General features: G+C 34.1%; 2 protein-coding genes and 2 non-coding genes across 4 annotated transcripts; 1 reads left to right on the forward strand and 3 right to left on the reverse strand.

Moving 5' to 3' along the window:
• On the forward strand, positions 1–10,753 carry LD (Homeodomain-like superfamily protein). Its single transcript, XM_085723684.1, has 13 exons — positions 1–401; positions 1,556–1,583; positions 2,356–2,486; positions 3,080–3,423; positions 3,514–3,607; positions 3,703–3,796; positions 4,486–4,615; positions 4,693–4,738; positions 4,821–4,864; positions 5,021–5,106; positions 5,719–6,135; positions 8,495–9,045; positions 9,715–10,753. Exons 1-13 carry the CDS (start codon positions 228–230, stop codon positions 10,615–10,617), a joined length of 3,042 nt encoding a protein of 1,013 aa, XP_085579810.1. The 5' UTR covers positions 1–227; the 3' UTR covers positions 10,618–10,753.
• A 6,963-nt stretch (positions 10,754–17,716) lies between these two features.
• Positions 17,717–17,793, reverse strand: LOC146911000 (small nucleolar RNA Z155). Its single transcript, XR_015020996.1, has one exon. It is a non-coding gene; the product is annotated as a small nucleolar RNA Z155 (small nucleolar RNA).
• A 101-nt stretch (positions 17,794–17,894) lies between these two features.
• On the reverse strand, positions 17,895–17,992 carry LOC146911001 (small nucleolar RNA R41). Its single transcript, XR_015020991.1, has one exon. It is a non-coding gene; the product is annotated as a small nucleolar RNA R41 (small nucleolar RNA).
• A 3,808-nt stretch (positions 17,993–21,800) lies between these two features.
• Positions 21,801–24,950, reverse strand: LOC146911002 (zinc finger protein GAI-ASSOCIATED FACTOR 1-like). Its single transcript, XM_085723685.1, has 3 exons — positions 24,637–24,950; positions 23,430–23,826; positions 21,801–23,063 (listed from the first exon to the last, which is right to left on the reverse strand). Exons 1-3 carry the CDS (start codon positions 24,821–24,823, stop codon positions 22,085–22,087), a joined length of 1,563 nt encoding a protein of 520 aa, XP_085579811.1. The 5' UTR covers positions 24,824–24,950; the 3' UTR covers positions 21,801–22,084.
• Between the last annotated feature and the right edge of the window lie 215 nt (positions 24,951–25,165).

The following is a 25,165-nucleotide window of genomic DNA, read 5'->3' on the forward strand; positions in this document are numbered from 1 at the left end:
GTCATTTGAAACCCAAACACGGCCTAGTTCTCTCTCGTGTTATCCGTGTGAAAACTCAAAACTCTCTCTCTCTCTCCCTCTCTCCCTCTCTCTCTAAAATTCAGCTCCCACCGAAACCCTAACCAGTTTACGTTTTCAACTGGGAAGGGACCAAAGAGAAGCACCATCGGGGATTGAATTCCCCTAATGCTTGTTGCTACACACTGCAACGATCTTCATCATCAACGATGGAGCTCTGGAACGACGGTTTATCGGAGCCGGAGATTGGAAGTTCCGTTGAGTCGTTCCAGAGGTTTTTGGCTTCTCAAAGAGAACTCGTACATAGCCAGATCGATCAGTTTCAGGATATCATCGTCACGCAATGTAAACTCACCGGCGTTAATCCTCTCGCTCAAGAAATGGTGCCCTCTCTCTCTGCCCCTTGCATCTATCATAATTTCGAATTATTTTATCGTAATTATCATGTTTAATTGTTTATCCTCTTTATGTTTTTGCAATTGCATGCCAGAATTATAATTAGTGTAGTTTTAAAAAATCTGCTGACAAAGGTTTGTTAATTATTAGCTTAATGCTGGAAATTAGGGTAATGTTGTTGATTTATGGTAAATAGAAAGCTGCAAGAACCTCTAAGTCCATTAGTTTTTGTTTCGCGCGTGCACGCGCGAAGTAGTTGTAAACACATTCGAGTGGATCTGTGGATTCAGTGTCTTTAAGGCGGGAAAGGCATGGCAGCTGTAGTGCAATTTTGGCAAATGAAAAACTGGGAGAACCTTTTAATCCATTGCGTTTTGCTCACGCGCGAAGTAGTTGTAAACACGTGGATCTGGATTCAGTGTCTTTAAGGCGGGGAAATACATTGCGGTTATAGTGCAATTTTGGCAAATGAAAAACTGGAAGACCTGCTTTTTGTTTCGCGCGTGCACGTGCGAAGTAGTTGTAACACATTCGAGTGGATCTGGATTCAGCATCTTTAAGGCGGGAAAGACATGACAGTTGTAGTTTAATTTTGGCAAATGAAAAACTGGAAGAACCTTTAATCCATTGCGTTTTGTTTAGCACGTGCGCGTGCGAAGTAGCCGTAAACTCATTCCAGTCGATCTGGATTCAGTGGCTTAAAGACCGGAAATGCACGACGACTTTAGTTTAATTTTGGGGATTTTATGAAAAAAAAAGGGCAGCCCGATGCTTAAAGCTCCCGCATATGCAGTGTCTGAGAAGGGTCCACCATATGGTGTATTTTACGCAACCTTACCTTGTTTTTACACAAGAGGCTGTTTCCAGTACTTGAGCCCGTAACCTTTCAATCACATGACACCAACTTTACCGTTGCACCAAGGCTTCCCCTTGGATTTTATGAGAGAAAAAGGAAAAAAAAAATAGATGAGAGATAGGCACAAAGTCACAACACCTTTCCCGCCTTAAAGGCACTGAATCCGGATCCCATTCAAATTGTATCTTTGCTTTTATGTGCTAGACAATTCTCTTAATGCATCATTAGATAGTTTGATCTTGTTCAATTTTACTATATTTATTAATGATTTTGTTTTTTGAGCAGGCTGCCGGTGCATTGTCAATAAATATCAGTAAGTCTACGTTGGAATTTAATTTATTCATTTCTGAGAAGATTAATTAGTATTGACAATTGATGTTTTTGATTATTTGTTTTATATTTATGGGTTGAATTTTTTGTGAAATTTTTAAATTTACTTTTATATTAGATTTCACCGACGTGGCCTTACTTTGTTGATATCTAACTTGACCCTTGTTCCATTGCATTATCATTTGCTATTACTTCATTATTGGCTTTCATTTGCTATTACTTCATAGTTGGCTTATATCTAGACATGGACATTGACACGTCGACACTGTCGATAATTTGAGGAAATGGAAGTGATTGAATGTAACCACACATGTAGGTGTTGTGTCAGTGCTACATAGGTCTTCACCCAAACTATATTTTCATCATAACTTCTCAAATCTGTCAATTCGGAAATTAAATAATTCCTTTATTTTAACAGATGGAAATTTGTTGTTAAATATCAGTTATATCGTCACTATACCGCCCTAGTGTAGCGGAATTCAGAAGATCCCCTATTGTTCTGCGATACACTATTTAGTACAGAATATTGCCAAATAGCTGCTATAGCGGCGCTATAGCCCTATTGCGCAGTGGAATTTTAACAATCTGCTATTTTCCGCTATCCGCGGTTGACAACATTGGATGAAATAAGTTGACCAAATCAGAAATAGTGTTTATGCCTCTTTTAGCTTTATTCCAAGCATTATTTGTGTTAATTACAAATATATCTACTTTTTGTTTCATGTCTTATATCTCGTACTTGGTCAAATTTGCAGGAAAAAGACCTAGGGATTTATTAAATCCGAAGGCTGTAAATTACATGCAATCAGTTTTTTCTATTAAAGACGCAATTAGCAAGAAAGAATCTCGTGAGACCAGTGCTTTATTTGGCGTAACAGTTACACAGGTTTGTAAGCAGAAACATTTCCTATCCTAAACTTTTGTTCTTGCTCATCTGTTTTGGATTGTTAGAAGATTCACATTTTTAATTATTATCCTTTTTGAGGACAAAAGAGCATGGTAGTTAAAATCCCGATTTGAATTGTAAAGTCTTAGGATTTTGTGACTATGGTTGCCCTCAGCAATCAAGGGTACACACGCAAATCTTCTTTGGATTTAGCGATTATGCTTGTGTCCGTTTCAAAAAATTCTTCTTCTCCTTCGTCTTTCTTCTGTTTCATTTCCAAATGGCTTCAAACTCTAATGCCAATGAATTTAAATCTACATAAGTATTTCAGGTGCGATTTAAGGTTTTCTCTGTCTTACTTAATGCAATTTTATATGCATATATTTAAGTTTCATGAAATTTGAATAATCCTACGATTAGTGTTACAATTGCACGATCTACGATTTTACTTCCCCTTTCCGATTTTGTGTAAAATCTTGATTTTAACTACCTTACAAAAGAGGGACATATCTACTTCAAATTTTGTTGTAAGATTACACATTTTACCTAGTTCTGATGCACTAACTTTTATGCATCTTTGTACTTTGGTTTAGGTGCGTGACTTTTTCACTGGTCAACGTTCAAGAGTGAGGAAACTAGCTCAGCTTTCAAGGGAGAAGGCTTTAAAATCTAATTCTTGTGCAGAATCTCTTGATATGCAAATAAACCCTGATCCCGTGAGAACAATAAATCCAGCTCCCTTAAACTCTGCTGGTGCCATCAATATGGAAGAAGCATCCTGCCCAACACAGCAAACAGCTCTTTCTGACCTAGACGAGTTAGACAAACAATTTGTTGAGAACATTTTTGGTCTAATGCAGAAAGAGGAAACCTTTTGTGGACGGGAGAAGTTGATGGAGTGGATATTGACAATACAGAATTTTTCAGTCTTGCTGTGGTATGTGATTAGCTTTTCCAATAGCTTTTTTGTTCTATAATAGTTATTTATATTTTTCTGATTTTGTTTTACGGCTGGATACACTTGTAGGTTTTTGACTGGAGGAGGTGCAATGACTTTAGCAAATTGGTTGAGTAAAGCTGCTGTTGAAGAGCAAACGAGTGTACTGCTTCTTATCTTGAAGGTAAATCGGAATATCTGGTTAATACACATTTTTTGCATTATTTACATCAGTACATAGTTAAATACTATTAGAGTTACCGCTTAACTGTTTTTCAGGTTCTTTGTCATTTGCCTTTACATAAAGCAATTCCTGCACACATATCAGCTTTATTGCAGAGTGTTAATAGACTACGGTTCTACCGGACATCAGGTGTGTTTTTTCTATTCCTGGCCCATTGCCCATCAAACTTGACACCGATTGTTCCTTATAATATCCCCTATCTTGGTGTCCCTCAGTTTGGGTGTATTATGTTTATTAACCTTAGATTGTACCTTAATGGCAAGTGTTAAATAGATAATGACTACAGTTGATGGATGTATAACGGTAGTGTAGCATATTTTCTTACGGTAGGAAGTGTTTTAACATGTCATTAGCTTGTAGCTTGTTTACCCTGGGAAACTGTCTTGCATTAACATGGCTGATTCAAAGTTGTCAGTTATGCTTGTTTCTTTGAGTTTCATATTCATATATTTCTCTGTGATGTTGGTTAGGAGAGTATTGTTTGAGATATTTTCATATATCTGTAGTTGACAAATAGCTTGTTATTATTAATGACATATGTAGAAGTAGCAAGATAGAGAGGTGGAAGGGGGGTTGAAAGTTGAATCTAGTCATTCATTTGATTTTATTGTTGTCTTCAAGCTATTGATGCATTTTTAGATTGATTTAACTAACAAATCACTTCAAGTTTAATGTCATTTTTAATTTTTTTTATATGGCTGTAAATAGTTTCAACTTTCAAGTCTTAGTTTGAGGGCTGCTGTTTGATATCACTAAAAAATCTTTTATACTATCTTGATAAACTTTATGAACTATAGTCTCACTGATTTGAGGATCAGACATTTCTAACAGGGCAAGGGTTTTGTTATCAAAGTGGAGCAAATTGTTAACAAGGAACCAAGCCATAAAGAAACCCAACGGCGTTAAGCGTTCCGGTGATGGTCAAAAAGAGACAAGACTATCTCATAGGCAAGCATGTCTTTGATCTCATTTCAAAACAGAATTTGTTTGACCTTCTTTCTCATTTATTATATCTATTTTTTCAGTAATGGTCAACTCGTCGGCCCTGAATCATGGCATTTTGATGTTCCTGTAAGTGTTCTCTTAAAGTATATTTCAGCTAGCAATGGTTTTTCAGTTTGCATGTTTCTTAGCTATCCTTTCTTTCTACCAGGAAGACGTTCTTGCTCTCTCGAATGAATTTTCAGATGATTTCAGGTTTGTGTCTGTTGTGGCTGTTTGCCTTTTGTCCTTCAGTCATTTTTTATTGAATAAGTATTTCTGCCTACGAATTTTGTGCCAGCCTATTATAGCTGGTTGTCTTTGCCTTTACTGTTTGTAAATTATGCTCAGATTTGTTTCCTTTCTGGTCAGGAAACTAGAATCTCAATCTGTGAAATTGTTGCTGCCCAGCTCAGATGATTGTAATAAGAAACACCCCCTTGGTGCATCTTCATCTCGTATCCTTTTGAGTTTTCTTGTTGACTACGTATTGTTAATTGGTTCCTCAGAATGCTGATGGGTATCTTTATTCTATAAGCATATAAAGTAACAGTTGAAGTGACAATCGAGAGCTAATTTTCATTCGAACTAGCATATTCAGCAGTACTCTTGCGTTGGCCTAATTATTTGATCCTGCAGCTTCTCTCCTTGCAAATTTTTCTAACAAACTGATTTTTTTCTTCACAGGACGTTTACCAAATTTTGAAAGTTCGAAGTGCCAATTATTTATCTAATATATAACTTAGTATTGTATTCCGGAAACTGGCCGGCTAAAGAATATAAATGGAATAAGCCTCCAATTTGACCCTTGAAAAGCTTTCAAAATATTGAAAGACTTCCAGAATATCAATTTGGTCTTTAAATGATTTGCAATATCCAATTGGTCCTCTACTTAGAATCTTTGTTTATGAAACAATATCAATTTGCTCACAATAAACCATAACCTTTTTAACTATATAGATGCCAAAACAGTATTCTTCAAAGACTAAAATAGTGATTTACTCAATAAATTTGTCAATGGTTCATGTTAGCTGTTGTATAGCAGAAAATGTTAACTTAACCTATCTCAGAAGCTAGAGAGCGCAGAAAAGTGCAATTGGTGGAACAGCCAGGATCGGTGAGTAGAAGCCCACAGACGGCAAGGACAGGGCCAGTAACTCAGAGCCGTCCTATGTCTACTGATGATATCCAGAAAGCAAAAATGCGTGCATTATTTATGCAGAGTAAATACAAGAAAACTGCTTTAAAAGAAAATAAAGAAGCCAAAATCAATAGTCCGAGTAAATCTCTGACAAATCAGGGAAGCATTGCAGTCTGCTCTTCCAAAGTTCCAGCGCCGCTCAAAATTGAAGACAAGAAACCTCTGTTGCATCCGCTTAAAACCATTAATAGGCCGGAAGCTTCTTATTCTAAACTGAAGATGGATTTGAAGGAACCTCTCTGGGAGAAGTGCAAGAGGGCGAAAATCCCATGGAAATCACCAGCAGGTACATTTTCATATTTTTGTTGGTTCTATCGATTCATACATATTAGTATAGAAAAATTGGTGTTGACAGCCGAACAAAATATGTTTGAAAGACAGAACAGACCATATTAAGAGGTATGCGGTCATTGAGTTTAAAAGAGGTATATCCTAGTTGAATCCCTGCACATTTTCTTGGAGGATAATTCAGGCGATTCTATGCAAATCTGACACTAACTCTGTTGACCCATCCCCCTTTTTGCTGCTTTTATTACTTACATAAATATTAAATAGAGCAAGAGTCGGGATCTAACCTCATGTTCTGTAAGTAACTTGGGTATGTTGTCCATTTATATATTCCTCAATTCTAGTATCGATCATGAGATTCATAAAAGTTTGCTGTACAAATCTCTATCTTGGAATTTGATATTCAAATACTAACATGGTTTTGCTCAAGGATTTTAGGACCATCCATTGTCTCTCAAACATCCTAAATGGTTCAATTTTTTTTTCTTTCTTCTTTTCTTTCCAACACCTTATTACTAACTGTCGGGATAGTTCTAACTTCTAAATATCTAATTATCAATGCACCCAATTTTGGATTTTGTAATTGACTATCACGATCTCTAATAAATCAGTACAAAGGGATCGCAAGGATGAAGATGGTCATTTTTACCAATTTTCAACAGCATGTTAATTACTATCTAATTTTCATGTAAAAAAAAAATTGAATTATACTGCAATTATCTGTTCTCTGTTCCTCTACATTTTTTTTTTCCCATTGCTCATGGAGTAAATGGTCAGACATAGATGAGTTTGGTTTTGGCGTGAAAGAGCAGTATAAATTTATGTTTTTCCATTTTTTTTTAATGAGCCAAGCAACAGTGAAATTCAATGCTTCACTAGGATCAATACACGACCCTGATTTACTGATGCGTACGTGTGAGTGAAACCTGTTTCTTATTTTTCTAACCATTGGAGGAGCTTGAGGTGGCAAAGTGAGTTGCATAATTTTGTTGAAGCAACATGTTTAAGATACAGTAGCATTGGAATAAAAAATTGTTTCGTGCAAATAAAAAAAAAAAATAGAAGTGTCGGTAGCTCAATAGTTGCATAATTTTTCTCATTGGAGCAAAACGTGCATGGGTTCCATAAAAATGAAGTGGCGTTGTTGTAGGGGACCACTTGGCACTACTGTATGAAACTCAGTGGATTGCTTTTAAAAAAAGCTATTGGAGATGCTCTGACTGTAGAGATTAAACTGACGGGTTTTATATAATTTAGAGATTAATTAAATATATGTACTTTAGGGACTAAATTGGAAAGAGAATACTAATATTTTTGGGATTAAATTGGTGGTTTTTTCATCATGAATATCTTAAAATATTCGAACCCTGTTCAAGTCAGCATAGGCATTTGGTAAAAATAGGACGAGGCTTTGATTTTGGAATCCGGAAGAGAACTCTTTTACACATGTTATTCCATGTCCAAGCAATACCGCGTTTGGGTATTTTAATGTGTAATTTTAATCATGACCACAGATCCGGTTGCAGGGGTTCTTTATATCTGCGGTGTGAAAGAATTTGTGGTTTTAAGTCATGACGTGTGCTTTGCATGTTTTTACTACAAAGCAGACTAGGCAATGGAATGTAGTTACAAGTGTTAGGTAATATTTGAAGGTTAAACTCGGTGCTATATGTAAACTACATCCTGCAGTCATAAGAATTCCAGCACCGTACCACTCCAGTCTGAGGCTTTCTTGGCATCAATGACTATTGTTGGCTGTAATATTTAGACGTTGTAAACAGCAAACAATTTTCCATTTTTCTTCTGGCAACTTGTGTGCTGCATTCTGGTATTCCATTGAAAACTCAGGACGGGCAGTGTGACAAGCAACATTTGCTTTTATTCCTTTTCCACTTTCATAAATCACATTTAATTTGCTCCTTCTGGACCTTGACTATTAGTCACCAAGTTCGTTATGAAGTTTGTAACACTTGTAATTTATAAATAATAAAATGGGCAAATGATCTGATGGTCACGGATACGTTTGTAACTAACCTTAATCTTGTAAATATTGATATTTGACGGTCACATCTCATGGGTACGTCTGTAGCTAACCTTAATAAAAATACACCTTTGATATTTAATTTGTCTGTCCCTTTACTTTTTGTATTAAGCCGTGGTACCTATTGTTCCGTTGCATCCACCAAGCATATATATAGAACTTCTGTAAGAAATGGATCCATCCTATAAATTTTTCCTGTTGTCAATTTTGTGTTTTAATGTTTTGCTACTTGTCCAATCAATTACATTAAATTCTCAGGCCAATTTTCTCCGGTTATCAAATCTTTCATTTTTGGTTTCCTTTTCCTTGTTTGCAGAAGTAAAACTTGATGATACCTGGAGAGTGGGTGCTGGTGAAAATAGCAAAGAGGTTCATGTTCAGGAAAACAGAAACCGTAGGGACAAAGAAACCATTTATAAGACAGCACAAGAGATGCCCTCTAACCCCAAGGAGCCTTGGGATGTTGAAATGGACTACGATGATTCTTTGACACTGGAAATTCCTATTGAACAGCTACCAGATTGTGACGATGCAGAAATGGATGCATCTGATCAAGTTGCAACTCATGCTGCTGTTCAAGGGGTGGCCTCCTCATCTTCAGCCAGTAATGCAGCGACTGCTCAACCTGATATGCAGTTGCTTGCCGTACTGCTAAACAATCCAGACTTGGTATTTGCCTTAACTTCTGGACAAGTTGGCAACATATCAGATGAGCAAACCTTGAAGCTGCTTGACATGATCAAGAGAGGCAATGTGAACTTGGGATTAAGTGAAATTGCAAATGGCAACTATGGTGCTATTGCAAGGGCCCCCGAGAAGGTGGAAGTTTCTCTCCCATCTCCAACTCCTTCAAGTGATCCAAGCACGGTGCGTGATTTGAGTTCATACAGCAACAACTATTTGTCAAAGATCTTATCGTGTCTGATGTCTCGTATCAGAGTGCCATGCACTCTCCACTTTAGCCACGTTGGCTTGTGTTTGTTGAGAGCAGATAGTATTTGTAGCATAGGCCATAGGGTGTTGGGGAAATGGGATTTTCAGTGGTGGCCCAATTTGAGATATGAAATAAATTGTTTTTTAAGTTTGTTTCAATTCCTTGCTTGTTTTGTTTCGTTTTTCACCAACCAAGATATTGCATTGTCATGTTCTTGGATGCCACGTAAAAAGCATTCCATATTAGTAAGCAAATAGCCATTTTAGGGAACCGATAGATAGGTTGGTCTCAGATTTCCGTACTGCTAACTAATAGAGTTTAGTTCCCTTTGGAATCATTTATAGCATAGGGTTTTGCGTGTATTTAGAGTAGGCAATTAGTTTCATGCTTGTCTCGATAATTTACAGTGCTGAGACCCTTAGCCTGACCAAGACAAGAATGCATGATGGGCCCCCACACTATTTCCTTACAACTGTTAACGTGCTAAAAACTTTAAAATAATTTGCCAAAAAAGAAGTAGTATATTGTAAAATTGTAACAATCATATAGAGATTATTGATTAACTGCATTAACTGACAGCTTCCCATTTTTCAACTTTTCAGAATGGATGCAGCATAGAAGCACCAAAGAATCCTTTTACAAGGCAAAACTTAGCAACTGATAGACGAATTTTCCAGAGCCCTGCTTCAATTGCAACTACCAGCTTATCATCTCGAATTCCGGCTACTAATACTGCAGTAAGGCAACAACATACATTCATTCCATCTTCAAAGCAGCTCACCGGCACAACAGTTTCTCCATATTCACTACCGAAAGCAACAAATATTATTATCCATGAAAAACAACCAGTTCACTCCTCCACGTATGCGCAAACACAATTCTCTGATAGAGGTCTAGCCATGAGGAACACAATCACCGCAAATGTATATTCGGTTGGCGCACATTCACCTCTAGGAATGCGGGCTGATGGCATAAGTAATATAAAACCAATATTACCTAATTCAAATATACAAGAGGGTTCGTCTAATTCATTCCAACAATCCTTCACGTTGACCTCACCAACATCACGCTCAGCCACACAACAACAAAGACCTACTCATACGATGCCCCACCAGCCCCATTTTGCAGAACCTTCCTATCAGAACCCTGTCCATCCCTATCAACCACAATTCGAAAGATCAGGTTCTGTGTCAGATTTGCGGAGAGTTAGGCAGGATATATCACCCATTTATCATTCTCAACGAAATCATAACACAATGGTTGGGGGGTCCATGCAATCTGGTTCATGGGAAAGAAACAATCATGAAAGGGAGGGATATGAATCATGGAGTCCGGAGAATAGTCCAACTAGGAATCCTCCTAGGTATGCTCCAGGTAGGAATATCCCAGAGTCCAGGAATCATGTAAGAAATCATAGACCTGAGTGGTCAAGGCAGCGGGGTTCTTCTGGACACTGGGACCCTGGTAGGCATGAGAATAGAAAATGGCATGATCAGAGGCGATGATTTAGTGTTCAAATTTATTTTGATCTATGGGGTTAAATCTGACCCTTAACTTGCTGGATATAGAGTTAAACTCTGATAACAATAATTTTTCTTTTGGTTAATAATGGATAGTGAAACTAAACTGATTGTCGGATAAGGATGGTATTACTGTCAGTGCGGTTGCAGTGTTTACTAAACTGATTGTCGGATAAGGATGATATTACTGTCAATGCGGTTGGTTTAGAATGTCATGAGTTTTACTGGAATATCATTATATCCACCGTAAAAAAAGTCTAAATTTTACCCTTAAAATATAATTGCTTATGTTTCACTCACGCCCATGAATGTTAAGCTCAGTTTGGTACTTTGGGTGCCTTAAGCACAGCTTTTTGATTAGAACAGTAGGGAAATTGCGTTAATTTTCTTTGAAAGTTGTGAAATCACATGAAGTGTTTTTTTTTTTTTTTTTGAGTAAATGAAGTACATAAAACTTGCGTAAATTTCTTAATAGTTTTATATTGAAGAAGATGAGAAGAAGTGTTGCGTTGAGAAGTGTGTCTTGTTTCATCTTTAGAAAAAAAATATTGTGTTAAAAAATGAGAGATTTAGAAAGAAAGAAAACTGAAGCTATAAAATGAGATTAAAAAAAAAAAACTGAACTTATTTATATTTGTTTACTATCTATAAAAATTATTTTAATAATTTTTTTAAAACTGTTCATGTATCTATAAGAATATCTCTTGGGAAGAGAAATTCTCACGTGAACTCTTACCCAACACATCATTCTTACACCAAACCAATTAAAATCAAACACCTCATTAAAATAATAAAAAGAATTAACATCATAATTTTTTTCTCATTAATTTTAATATTTTTCTCTTCTTTTTCCACTTTCTTTAACCGACAAGAACCACCCACCACCATTTATGTTTCTATTTCCTTAATAAAAATCACACTTTTTTTAAAGTTAATAACATGTGTCATATTTTTATTGATTGGGTGTAAGAATAATGTGTTAGGTGAGAGTTCATGCAAAAATATCTCTTTTGGGAAATGCAGATGCTGATAGCTTTTTATTTTAAAGCTAAAAATGATTTTTTTGATAAAATAATTTTTTTTTTAAAATCTTACACAAACACTTAAAAATGACAAAGTGATTTTTTTTTCTAAGAATCTAAAACAAATGCACCCTTAACGAAAAAATAAAATATATTTTATAAATATTATTTTGACAATTTTTATTGTGACAAAGTTCTATGTGCAGTGACTATAGAGACCAAAAGTGTCAAAACAAGAAAAATAAATTTATGTACACTGACAAAGTTTTGTGTTTCTTTTAAACCAACAATTGTGTTTTTGTTACTGCATTCAGTGAAGGGTTAAATATGTTTTTAGTCCCTATAAAATTGAGCTCTTTTAAGTTTAGTCCTTACTTAATTTTAATAGTTCTTTTAGTCCTTACAAAAAAATTATGCACTCAGTATTAGTCCCTGCTCAATTCAAATTTGTTTAATTTATGCTTAAACTCGTAAGTTTTTGAACAATTTTTTGCAGACGTGTTAAGAACATTACTAAAAGTTCCTCCGCAAAAAATTATTGCAAAATTTGATTTCTACGTCTAGATTTTATTACTTTTATCTTTAAGTTTTGTCGTTTTAAAAAATTCACAATTAATTCGTTTCATGTTAAAAAAATTCTAAATTTTAGTAAATGAACCTTTCATAGTGTTATAAACTTATCTCAAAAAAATAATTCAAAAATTTATGAGTTTGAGAATAATTAAACAAACATTTTTTTAGCGGGACTAAAATTAGAAGTAAATTATTTTTGTAGGGACTAAAAAAACTATTAAAATTAAGTAAGGACTAAACTTAGAAGTTTCAAATTTTATAGGGACCAAAAACATATTTAACCCTTCAGTGAATGATGATGCTTTTTTCTTGGTGTTCTTAATTATGTCATCGTTTTGAGAAAATTTATGATTAAAAGTTTTTTTTAAAAACCTCAAAATAAGCAAGTTGATTCCTCAATTACACATTTACTTGCGTTGTAATTGTTGTTTTGATGATTCACTTTGCGACATGTCTCGAGATTGCTTGATGATTTGATTGTAAAGTTTTACTCAAAAAGAGGGATATGTCGAATTAAGTGTATCCCTATATTTTGAGTGTCATTTGCAAATTATGAATTTTGTGTGAGTGTGTGTAGGAGTGTATCTTTATTATTTAATACAAATAGATAAAAACTTGCAAGAAATCAATCATTAGTTGTTTTAATACAACCTCAAGTAAAATAAAATATGGTGGAAGTGAGGTAAAAGATCTAATTAATATTAACATGAGATCAATTATAAATTATAAATGAGATTTATATATATTTTTTATAGCTTATATGTTTATATAAATTTTATGGCATGAACTTGATCCCACTTTTTTAAGTTTTTGGATCCGTTTTTTTTTGCTTCCCTTTGCACCACAAAGCACTCCTTGTCGCTACTTCTTTTTTCAGAATTCTCCACACCAATTTTCCTTTCACCTTTGGTTGTTTTTGACTTTTTCTTTATGTTTGAATTATAAGGTTGTTTATATTCCTTCCTCTTATTTAAGAAACATTCTTAGCGTAAAAAAAAAAAATCTTTAAAATTGAGCTTTCCATGGTATCTTAAAACTTTGTTTCAAATAAAGATTTTTAGATTCTTCAAGTTAAAAAATCTTGGATTTAAACTTTTTAATGTAAAACTACCAAGACTTTCGCTACATTTCGAACAAGTATGGCTCACCATACTTTCAAAATGAGCCATCCTTTAATCAGAGTGGTCTACTACCTAACCAAGTATTAGTCACAGTCCTATAGTCAGGTGAAACTTCATTCTTCAACAATTATGAGACACAAATTAAAAATAATACCTCAGAAAATACAAATGGTATATCTTAAATACCAATGTGTCAACAACTACATTATCAATGTAAAGTAGTTTTTTTTACTCTAATTTTATTAAAGAAACTTGAATCTCAAAACTAAGAAGTTATTATCATCATGTGACACAATAACCTCAATTTGTACCGACACACATGTATATTTATTTAATTTGAACCTCGATGTTTTGTTTAGAATGTTTGTCATACCAAGTTTGGATGAAAGTAAGAATAAATGCTAATGATGCAGCTGCAAAGGCAATCATAGACCGTGGTGTATCAAAACGAGTGTTGTAAGCTTCAGCCAACCATGTCTTCCTTTTATTTGTATAATGCTTTCCAATTTGATACTTGATGAGAATATATTTCTTGCTACAGACCGCTGCATTTGTGGAGTAATACTTGAAAGACATTTTTGTTGGCAAATCATCACCCACTTCATTGAAGAGATTTGCCAATTCTTCATCGCTATCAGGCAAGTTTTGAAATACACCAGTTGATCTAAGTTCTTTAGCATTCCTTGCATTTTCAATCAATGAATCTATGAAGGTAAAAAATTGTAGCATTAATAGTTGAAACGAAGATCCGAACACATCCGTACACTGTTAAATTTCAAAAAAAATATGGTGTGACATTGCTGAGAAGAAAAATCAGAAGCCTTAATTCTCCATTAAACCACTTAGACTTAAATGAAATGTTGATCCATCTTCTTTTATCCTTACTCTCCATTAATCCATCTTCTTTATTTTTCTTATTTGCCATCACTCAAATCCTTACCCTTTCATCCTTTCATATCTAGAATGCTCTTCTAAGTATTAAAATTACAGATGTGACGGTTTTCACAACAATCATGTTGATCTAGGATTGAACTCTTCCCATATTATATTCATTTCTATCTAATGGTGTTTCCAACTGATTGTGTCCTTCAGTGTTGGATACAATATTGGATGACAAATGTTTTGAGTGAATCAAATCAACTATATGAATTAAAACACATTTTCTCCTAAAATGATGTGTTTTTGGAGGTGTAGGGAGTGTTTGGTGATAAAGGTGGTGAACTTCCGCTAAGTTTTGGGCAAACCTTTTATATATGAAAGGTTTCAGATTGTATAATCCAAAAGTTTTTCCGCTTTTTAAAAAGTGGAGTCTTCGGAATACAATCCGAAAAATTCAAATATTATGCGGAATATATTCTCCATAGTGTATTTTCACCAACTCTAGGGAAGACCGAGTCTTAACCATAATGACCTTCAATTTTTACGTTGTTCAGATTGTATAATCCTAACGGCCTTCAGATTTTAAAAATTCGAATAAAGGGTAATTTTAAAAGAAAAAAATGATAGGGCGAGCGAGAATACCATAAGATGGAAAAAATAATAATCATCCTTTAGGATGCTAGTACAACCATGACTATCTAGTCTTGTAACACGAAACCTCCCCACCAAATACCTCTATAGGATTTCAATTATCTTTCACATAGCCATGATACTCGTGAAAATCTACCCCAACACTTTGACATCTTAAGAGGACGATGAAATATCCCCAAAGTGTTGAATATCATATACAATAATAGGTAGATGACCAGAGGATGTTGTATCATTATTTTGTTCGATTTAAGTTTAATTCATGGGAGTTTATGAAAATGTCGCCATTGAAGTGTCTTACTCAGTGTAAGGATTCATGGGAGTTTATGAAAATGTTGGCATTGAAGTGTCTCACTCAGTGTAAGGATTTACCAGTCTCTTTGAGAAAAATCAAAAGAATGGTGAGAACATGTTTTGTATTCTACCTATTGTTCTGTATTATAGTTTCTTACATCAGATTTCTACATATAAGTAGAGCGATGAAAAGGAATGTGTTCCAAGATCTTCTTTTAATCATATTCCTCTTTCAATTGAAATAGGATTTAATCATATTCCTCTATCAATTGAAATAGGATGGTATGAAGTTTAAAAGAATATATTTGAAGAACACATTCCCTTTCGTCATTACTCATCTTATACGAAGAAATTTGATGTACATCCTACATTGATCTAAGCTTTCATGAAGGCAATGTATCCACTGCATAACATAGATATGCAAGTCGACGACACATCAAGTCACAGAGCACTCAGCTTCATCTATGCATATTTATGATACAACTAGATCCTAATTGATCAAGTCATACCTTTCGGTTAAAGAACACATGGCCAACATATCAAAGGAACTACGAGATCACCCCAAGGACGCCTTCGGCATCCAGGGGTCGCGGACCGACCATAGAATCCTGTTCAAAAAAAAATCAGAACGCATTAGTTATCCGCTCTCAGGTTGAACAGTTAAGGGTCGGAGAAGTGCAATTACTCATTCTTAACTTAAAACCCACATTCTTAAGAGCAAAGAGTCGGGCGGAAAAAGGGAAGAGAAGCTCTTCGTTCCCGTGATGGACAATGTCTTCGCAAAGCACATCAGGGACACAACAACACGATCTATGCATGAAAACATTTGTACTGCAGATTTCAAGACAAACAACATTGCTTTTCTTCCTTAAGAGCTTCATTCCATAGGAAAAATAAGATGTCAATATCCAAAGGTGTAAGTCGGTCTGAATGTATGCACAAGATTTTAGACATGACTGTTGCACTAAAGACTTCAATCTTAATGGCATGGACTTCACAATCAGAGATTTTGCTCTAGATGCTCGCATCACTTCGTTGTTAAAATGGAGGAACTTACTTCATCAGAGGATCACTTGCATGGCTCTAATCTCTTGGACCTTCTTAATCCTTGATGCCATTCACTGGATTAGAAATATTGACTAGACATCGTGGGAAAATTGAAACACCAAAATTGATGTAAGTGTGATAATGTCATCTTTTAGTCCGTCTGAAGTAGACAAATGCATGTTCACTTAGCTTCCAAAAGCACTTGTCAATTAAAGCTTTAGTTGACTCACTTGAAATACCTTTTTTTAGGATAATGTTATCTTTTATATTTTTAATAGATTGAGCAACAAACATTTTAAGATAGTTGAATTGCATCCATTGTTGAAAAGCAAATTTGAGAGAAAATCTTACACACATAGTTGACAACACGCATAGATTGTTCAAAAGTGAAGAAGACATAACCAAACCAAGAACAACAAACTAGCATATGCTCATCAAATCTCTTACAAACCCGAACCTTACAACCTATGAATGATTACAACCTATGAATGAGAATCCACAATCTTGTTTTCTTTGACTTGTGCTCACACAATTCGACTACATTGGTCAAAATTGTCCAAGTTTTCAGAATCCACAATCTTATTTCCAATTCACTTATGATAATTCTTTACTTGTGTTCACACAATTCGACTATCATTGGTCTCAAAATTGTTGAGGTTTTCAAAATCCACAATATTGTATCTAATTCACGATAATTTCTTTGATTGGTGTCTAAAAATTGTCTAGTTTTTTGGGATGTTTGAAGGCTGGTTGATGGGAGCCAGCGTCGTAAGCTTCTTCAGTCACTAAATACATCTGTTCCAATAGACATAACCGTTGAGGCTTTTCGTCAAACACCAAGCTCGCAGCCATGGTGGCTTTAGAGGTGGTTGGATGAGTACAAGAGTGAAGGTGTTGTCACAGTAATGGAGCGGTCGTTTTTGTCTAAGATTTTCATGGCTCACGTAGTTGGGAAAGGAAGTTATGGACTCCTGCCATGGGTGTCAAAAGCAGGAAAGTATGTTTATAGAGGTAGGGGGCATATGCTTATTGATTTATTTTTTGTAATATGATCTTTGATCCTTTAATTCATTTTTCAAGCAGATTATTGATCCTTTTAACTATTTTAAAGCTGTGTAAATTGTAATTTATGACTTATTATGTCATTTGAAGTTGTGTAAATTGTTGGTTGAGCCCGGTGTATTCTGAATCAATTTTAACAAACAATTAGTCCTGTCTATGTGAATTGCCTCTGGCCAAAGTCTTGTCTTAGTGGCCCTGGTCAATAAGTTGAAAAAACTCATTATAATTTGGACAAGAACATATTATAATTTTTACTATATAATTTTCCGAATGAATTAGGAGGTTCAAACCAGAGAATCTAGAATCATAGTTAATATAAACATTTTATATTCAGTCGTATTCTAGATTCCATTCAATTCAATTATAAACATTCATCTGCAATTACCAAGTTTAGTGAATACAAGAAACTGAATCATAGATCTAATTTGACGGAAGAGCAATTGATCAGATAATTGTAGTCTGATATTTAACAATCAACATGATAAATTCGGATCAGTATCATCATCACCTCAATCGCTCTTTCAAAATTTAATAAATCAGCAATTTTCATAATCTTTTTTGAAATCAAAAATAAAATAACCATTGAAATGAAAAAAAACATTACAGAGAATAGAAATGAAGGCTCAGAAGGATCCATTGGTAATTTTCTAATCATAAAGGAAAATTCTCAATTCCTTCATAAAATAGGTAGTTTTTCAACATCATCGCCTTCACAAAACTAAAATAAAAACAATTGATTGAAAGAATAGAGACAAGAAAGCAAGAAAAAAAATATAAAAGGCACAGAGGCTGTTACAGATTGCGACGACTCAGCTCGAATGATACAGAGAGTGTGAGCTCTGATGTATAAATAGGTGTGATCGAATTAGGGTTAGGGTTTGCATTTTAACCAGGATGGGCCTTTTAAAGCTTATTGGGCCACTATTTATGTTGTAGAGAGACTTCGTAAGCCCATCACTGAATTGTTTTAAAAAAATTATTGATAAAAAATTAATTAATTCTCATTTATTTATAAAAATTTGGTGTAATACACATTCATATGTTGTGTAATTTTGTTTAAGTACATTTTTCTTCGCTTTTTTAGTCTTCAGAATATTTTCTATCCACAATTTTGATTTTGCTATTAAGTTTCAGTCATTGTAGGTTACAAAAGTCCATGTGACATTTTTTTTTTCTACATACTCTTCATGAAAGACATGAAATGTTTCTGATTTATAAACACATGTTTATGTTCTTATTCATTTTTTTATTATTTATAATTGAAATACTATTTAAAATTGGGATTTAAGATCTTTAAGATAAAAAATTCATTTAGTTAAAAAAGATTAAAAAAAAAAACTCTTAAATTCTCCAAATCGAACAAGTTTTAAGGAGAACACCTGACACCTTCTTCGTAATAGATTACCAATGCGAGCAAATTTATTCAGGCGGAATATACTCTCAGCAGCGGACTCTTTGTGTGCGTCTGGATGTGAGGTCTTGGAAACAGCTCGACACCTATTTTTGGAATGAGAAACATCCACTACTTTATGGTATCATGTGTGGAAATGGTTAGGCTTATACTCGGTGTCTCCTTGCGAGTTACGTGAGCATCATCTTCAATTTTTCAATATGGCGGGATTACCGCGGTGCACTCAATCTTTTTTAAAAGGTATTTGGTCATTTGGAAGGATCGGAATAACCGTATCGCGGCATCACATCCTTATGTTCTCATTGAAAAAAATCAAGATGACATCTTTTTTGTGGGTGAAAGTCAAACAACCATCCTTTGTTTACCGTTATTATGATTGGTGGAAACACCCGTCACTTTGTACGGGTGTTTACCGGTAACTTTTTTTCGACTGTTTATGATGGTGCCCCTCTTTTTTGACACCTTGGACTTTGTAAATTTCGATCGATGATTCACTTTTTGCACGCCTTGTGCAGAGTGGATCATCGTTGTTATTAATATATATCATTTTGGATTATGAAAAAAAAAAGGAGAACACCCGACGAATCCAATGTTTTAAAAATATATATACAATAATGGTCCTCAAAGTGATACAACTAGTCGAAAATTAAAATTTTCAATTCTTTCACATTTTTAATAACTTAGGAACAGATTATAAACAGTTGATATTTTTTTTTACAAGCTACAACTTAGGTTCTATTTGCGAAGAGATTTTTTTTTTTTTGGTACATGCGAAGAGATTTTAAAGAGAGGGACTTTGAAGGACTAAGTTTATATTTTAAAATATATTTGATATTTTAATTTTTTTTTCAAAGAACAACATAATAAATGATCATTAAATACATCAATCATATTTCATTGATTTTAAAGTTATTTTCTGTTGTCCGTAATCTAAAAGAGAAAAGTAAATTCTTCCTCCAAATATTATATCCTAAAGAACTTAAATATTACTACCTCCGTCCCTAAATATAGGAGCCTTTTGCCAAAATTGCGGAGATTAAGAAAGTTGGTTGTAGTATTAAATTTGTATATAATTACTACTCCCTCCGGTCACTATTATAAGCAAAAATCAACTTTTTAGGTTCATTCATTAAATGATGTATTTGGTCAATAATGTAGACCAAATACAACATTTAATAAATGAACCTAAAAAGTTGATTTTTGCTTATAATAGTGACCGGAGGGAATATTGTTTTTACAATTTTATCCTTAAGAGAGAGAGTTAATTTATGTTTTCAATATAATATTTATTGTTGATTTAAAAAAAAATGCAAAATAAATAAGGGTATGTTGGTAAATAAATAATTAATGTACTTGGAAATATCAAAGGGGTCTTATAAAAAGGGACAAATTATTTTGGGTTAATTATGTTTCTAGTCCCTATAAAATAGCGACCTTGTAAGTTTAGTCCCTACTTAATTTTAATAGCATTTTTAGTCCCTATAAAAAAAAATTACTTATAATTTTAGTCCCTGCTAAAACAAAGTTTGATTAATTATCCTTAAACTCTTAAATTTTTGAACGATTTTTTTGAGACAAGATTAGAACACTATGAAAGGTTCGTTTACTAAAATTTAGAATTTTCTGACATGAAATGAATTAAATATGAATTTTTTAAAACGACAAAAGTTAAAGATAAAAAGTAATAAAATCTGGATGTAGAAATCAAATTTTGCAATAATTTTTTGCGAACGAACTTTTAGTAATGTTCTAAACATGTCTGCAAAAAATTGTTCAAAAATTTAAGAGTTTAAGCATAAATTAAACAAATTTGAATTGAGTAGGGACTAATACTCAGTGCAGAAAAACAAAATTAGGGACTAAAAATGCTATTAAAATTAAGTAGGGACTAAACTTACAAGGTCGCTATTTTATAGGGACTAGAAACATAATTAACCCAATTATTTTTTCAAAAGGGTCTTATAATTAGGGACGGAGGTAGTATCATCTTTGAAATGTTTTTAAGATTCACTTTTTTGACAAAATTAAATATTTTTTTTTAGAACGTGTATTCTCTCCAATGGAGAAATATGATATTTGGTTTGATAGAAAAAATGCATATAAGGAACATAGAAAAAATTGCTCGCAAATTTAGGTGCTAAATCTTTTATAAACTCAATTTCAAACAGTGTGGGGCATGTGACACCGAGTTAAAGAAAGAATCAACTCATTTCACTAACAGCAATAATTTTAATACATGTAGGCATTTTAATAAATAAATGGAAACTAGCTAAAGAAGTGGTCATCCAAGTTAAACTACGAGTCGCTTATCTCATAATAAACTTAATAGGAGAGTTGTGAAATAGGAAGAGAAAGTAGTTTTACAATCTCTGATGATAGCTCCAAAGTCTGATTCGTCTCTAATATTTTTGTTAAAGCTATCGACAACTCTTTGAGCCAAGTTCAAACGTCACATTATTGATGGGCAGCTCTTTAACCCATTTAAGTGCATATAACAATCCTAAAGCTTGTCCTTCATCAACATCGAGCAACGGTGAGAACCACTCGGATTCCGGATACACATTCCAATACCAACCATGTTTCTTGCTCTATCACATGAGGCATCAGCATTACATTTGATGCATCCCAATTGTGGTTTGCTCCATCTGACATGAGAAGGCTGTTGCTGAACCAGCGTCATTCCCTTGCTTTCATGCGCATTTTTCCAACTAATTAATAGGTTCCTTACCCGTTCACAAACAGCCACCCATAAAAGGTGCTCGTTTTGCCAAATAAGATCATTTCTTTGCTTCCAAATTGACCAAAGCATGCAACTGAACACAGCTTGCTATTTTGTATTCAGCAATTGCAAAATGTTGAACATTATATTGCTAATACATTCCATGCCAATCAACTCCCAAATCTTGTGACAAAGCATGATTTTAATGGCAGTGAAAAAATCAATTCCCAAATCTTGTGAAAGATGCTTTCTATACATATACATAAATGGGAATATATTTTTTTATGTGGCTTTTTTCATTGATAAAAAAATAAATAGATAGCATTTGTCACAAGAGAAGAAATAGATAGATAGATGTACAATACACTCCATTGAAGAACAGAGATAGAAAATTTGTATGAGAAATATGATAGGTGGTGTGATAAAAAATATAAAAATAAAAAACATAAATACAAAATAAGGAACAAAGAAAGATTTCTCACTAAACTCAACTCCAAACTGAAGTATGAGTATGTGACATTCCTAATAGATTATTGTTTTTTCCTTTCTATCCAAGGGCATAATCTAAACACAAAAAAAATCTTCCACACTACTTGGCCAATTCCTGTACTTAGAATCACAGGCTTTCAACTTTGAAAAAAATTCAACTAAAATAAACATGATTTTTCTTCACCACTCAAACATCCCAAATTGATTTCTCCATTGCTGAATCCTCATGTGGAAGATGATGATGAAAATTATTCATAATTTCCAACCTCTGTTGACTTAATGCTTCCAATCTTTGTTGCTGTGGTTCATGCAAACTTGAGCTTGAACCTCCAATTCCCAAGAAATCATGGACTGTTGCCACATCACTTCCATGTATCAAATTTGAACAATTACTAACCTCTTGTGCAACATTCTTCATCAATCCATGACCAAACATTCCAATATCATTATTCATTGTAGACACATTAGTATTGTTATCAAACAGTAATGAAATTTCTTGTTGTTCTTTTTGAAACAATTGGTTAGTAAATGCTCCTCCACCACTAACACCAGCCATGTTAGATAATTCATGCTGCAGTGGATTAAAGTGTTCATAAGAGGGTTGGTTTTGGTTATGATGCATCATGATAGAACCAGAAACATGATTAGGACTAACCATGCTACTAACAAAGCTTTTCTGCATCATGGAAGAGTTCCCAATATTGCTTGCAGTAGCACCCATTTGTGCTGCTTTTTGTAGTAAAGCGGTTGCCGACATTTGAGCCATGCCAGCAATTAGTCCTCCATTTTTATTGTCATTGAAGTAATTGAAGCTGTTGGAATTGGAACTAAGTTGAAGGGTTGAAGAAGATGGAGGCAAGGTTTTTGGGCCACCAAAAAGTGCACCTGCACTAGTTGAGAACATGCCACCACATGCATTGTTGGTTGATCTGAATGATGTTGGAGCATGTTCTTGAGTTGGGGATCTTAGTGAGTTTTTAGGGTCATAGTCATTGTTTAATTCTGAGGAAGTGTTGGAAACAGGTTTTAGCGGCATGGTAGAGATAGGATCATGCATTTGGCTTTGCAAGTTTGGTGGCATGCCACTGGTTAATCCTTGGTTTACTCTGTTGTTTTCTTCAGTTAATGCATCACAGAATGCTCTGTGGGTTATAAAACTGTCTCTCCTGTGTTATACAGAAAAATAGGTTTATATCATATGCAACAAGATATTTTAATATTTAGAATGCATGTTTGGAATCAGGGTTACACTCTGATTTTGTTGAAGCTAAAAAGTGTAGTTTTTATGAAAATAAATGTGACATAGAGTGATTCTGCCAAATTCGATTTCAATCCAATTATGCAAATTATTAATTAGTAAATTTGAAGAATAACAGTTGTTTAATTTGAAAAATATGTTTTCCATTTTTAGGCCTATTGTATTCACTTTGTTTCATGTTTTCAAATATTTGTTCGCAAAACGCCTGCACAAATATTTGTAACAAATCGCCGTGTGAAAATAAGGCGGAAAAATTTGAATGTTATTGCTGTACCTAGAAAATATGGTTCCACAATCACATTTGTATTCCCTAGTACCACATGTTTTCTGGTGAGCCTTCCAATCTGATTGAACAGCGTATCTTTTAGAGCACTTGTCACATTTCCATTTCTTCTCGCCATGTTTGCGGCTAAAATGTTTTTTGATGCCAGTAAGGTCACCTAATGCACGAGCTGGATTGTGGTGAACACATGATGGCTCAGGGCACACATACACCTTTTTCTTCACATCTGCACTTGTTCTTTGCCTAAGTTTCCATGGAAGATTGTGACCTCTTCGGTGTAACTGAAGATTCTGGTCCCTCTGAAATCCCTTGTTGCATATCTCACACACAAATCTATTTGTTGCCATTAATGTTGTTGGAGATAATGCAACCACTTCAGCAGTAGGATCTATTTCATAAAATACATCATCCATTAATCGGAGTGCCTTGCCATATACATAGCAATAATATGCTAGTAACTTATAAAATAAAGGATTATACATAGCACTTATAAAAAAAGAAAAATTTAGCAGATTAGATACTTCTTAAGAGTAAGGAAATTTTGAGTTATTTCATAATGTTTTCTTTTTAATTACCTCATTGGATAGCTTGAATGTTAGGTTCTTTGTAGTAAATTTATCACTACTTAAAGATGAAGGTCTTTTGGGGTCCGCTTAAATTGACTTATTTGAACTTATATACCAACATAAGTATGTGTGAGACTATTTGAGAGAGCTTATGAAAACAATTTATAACATGTCCATAAGATGTTTTCAGCTTATTTCTATAAGCTTTTCAAGATAGCTTATGAAAAAAACTTATAGCTTATACGGAAACTGTTTTACTTTATTCTATCTTTTGTTATTCTATAAACGCCTAATTAAGCTGTTCATCCAAACATGGCTATTGTTTAAGCTTGCAAATTCATCACAGCCAAGAGTTTGACCATTAGAGAAACTATATAAAATTATCATTTCAATGCAAAATTCAACTTTTCAAAAGCATTTAGAGTTCCTCTCAATTCTCAAAAAAAGCATTTAGAGTTTTCTAGCTAGTTTTGTACAGTTTGTATAATAATTAATAACCATCACTGAAGTGTTGATTAGTCCAAAGATTTTTATTTGCCTAGAGTATAGTTAGGAGTATAGTTGAATAAAGAAAAACTATGTGCTGCAATAAAAATTGAAGTTAGGACTTAGGAGTATAGTTGAATATTTGCCTGGAGTTCCAGGAAGGTTTCTTTTCTTCTTATTTTGCTGTTGATTAGTGGAACCATTGCTATTGCAGGCACCAGATGGACCTGAACTTGAGTCATTGAGATTATTTTGCACCTCTTGCTGCTTACTAACTTCTTCTCCATTGTTTCCTGAGGAGAAGCTTCCTTCATCACCTGAAATATTTGACATTTCAATACAAATAAATTGAAGCAAATAGAAGCTTCTGTGTGTCAGCTATGATATTTATTTTTCTTGTTACTGATGGTGGACCACACAAAAAGCTATGATTGATGCTTGGTTAATACTGAGGAAGACAAAAAAAAAATCAAGGAGTTGTCTTTGGTTTCTGTTGAGAAATTAGAAAGATATGGCTGCCATATGCTACCAATATTGGAAGCAGGTCTTCTTTGGCTTTATATATTTATGAGAAAATCTTGTGTGGACTAGGACCAAAAATTTTGGTTTGATGACACACACAAGATTTTCTCCTTCTCTCTCTTCTCTTATCTCTTCTACATTTTCTCTCTCTTC

The sequence above is a fragment of the Medicago sativa genome, chromosome 7 (assembly GCF_051527215.1).
Source record: "Medicago sativa cultivar Bolivia chromosome 7, Bolivia_mono, whole genome shotgun sequence".
NCBI classification, from domain to species: domain Eukaryota; kingdom Viridiplantae; phylum Streptophyta; class Magnoliopsida; order Fabales; family Fabaceae; genus Medicago; species Medicago sativa.

Bases quoted from the DNA above. Each gene is read 5' to 3' on its own strand.
- LD (XM_085723684.1), top strand. From the start codon at position 228: ATGGAGCTCTGGAACGACGGTTTATCGGAGCCGGAGATTGGAAGTTCC. The intron at 1,584-2,355 runs GTAAGTCTACGT...TCAAATTTGCAG, and splicing joins TGCATTGTCAATAAATATCA to GAAAAAGACCTAGGGATTTA. The intron at 6,136-8,494 runs GTACATTTTCAT...CCTTGTTTGCAG, and splicing joins CCCATGGAAATCACCAGCAG to AAGTAAAACTTGATGATACC.
- LOC146911002 (XM_085723685.1), bottom strand. From the start codon at position 24,823: ATGTCAAATATTTCAGGTGATGAAGGAAGCTTCTCCTCAGGAAACAAT. The intron at 23,827-24,636 runs GCAAATATTCAA...TTTATGAAATAG, and splicing joins AAACCTTCCTGGAACTCCAG to ATCCTACTGCTGAAGTGGTT. The intron at 23,064-23,429 runs GTACAGCAATAA...TGTATAACACAG, and splicing joins TGTGGAACCATATTTTCTAG to GAGAGACAGTTTTATAACCC.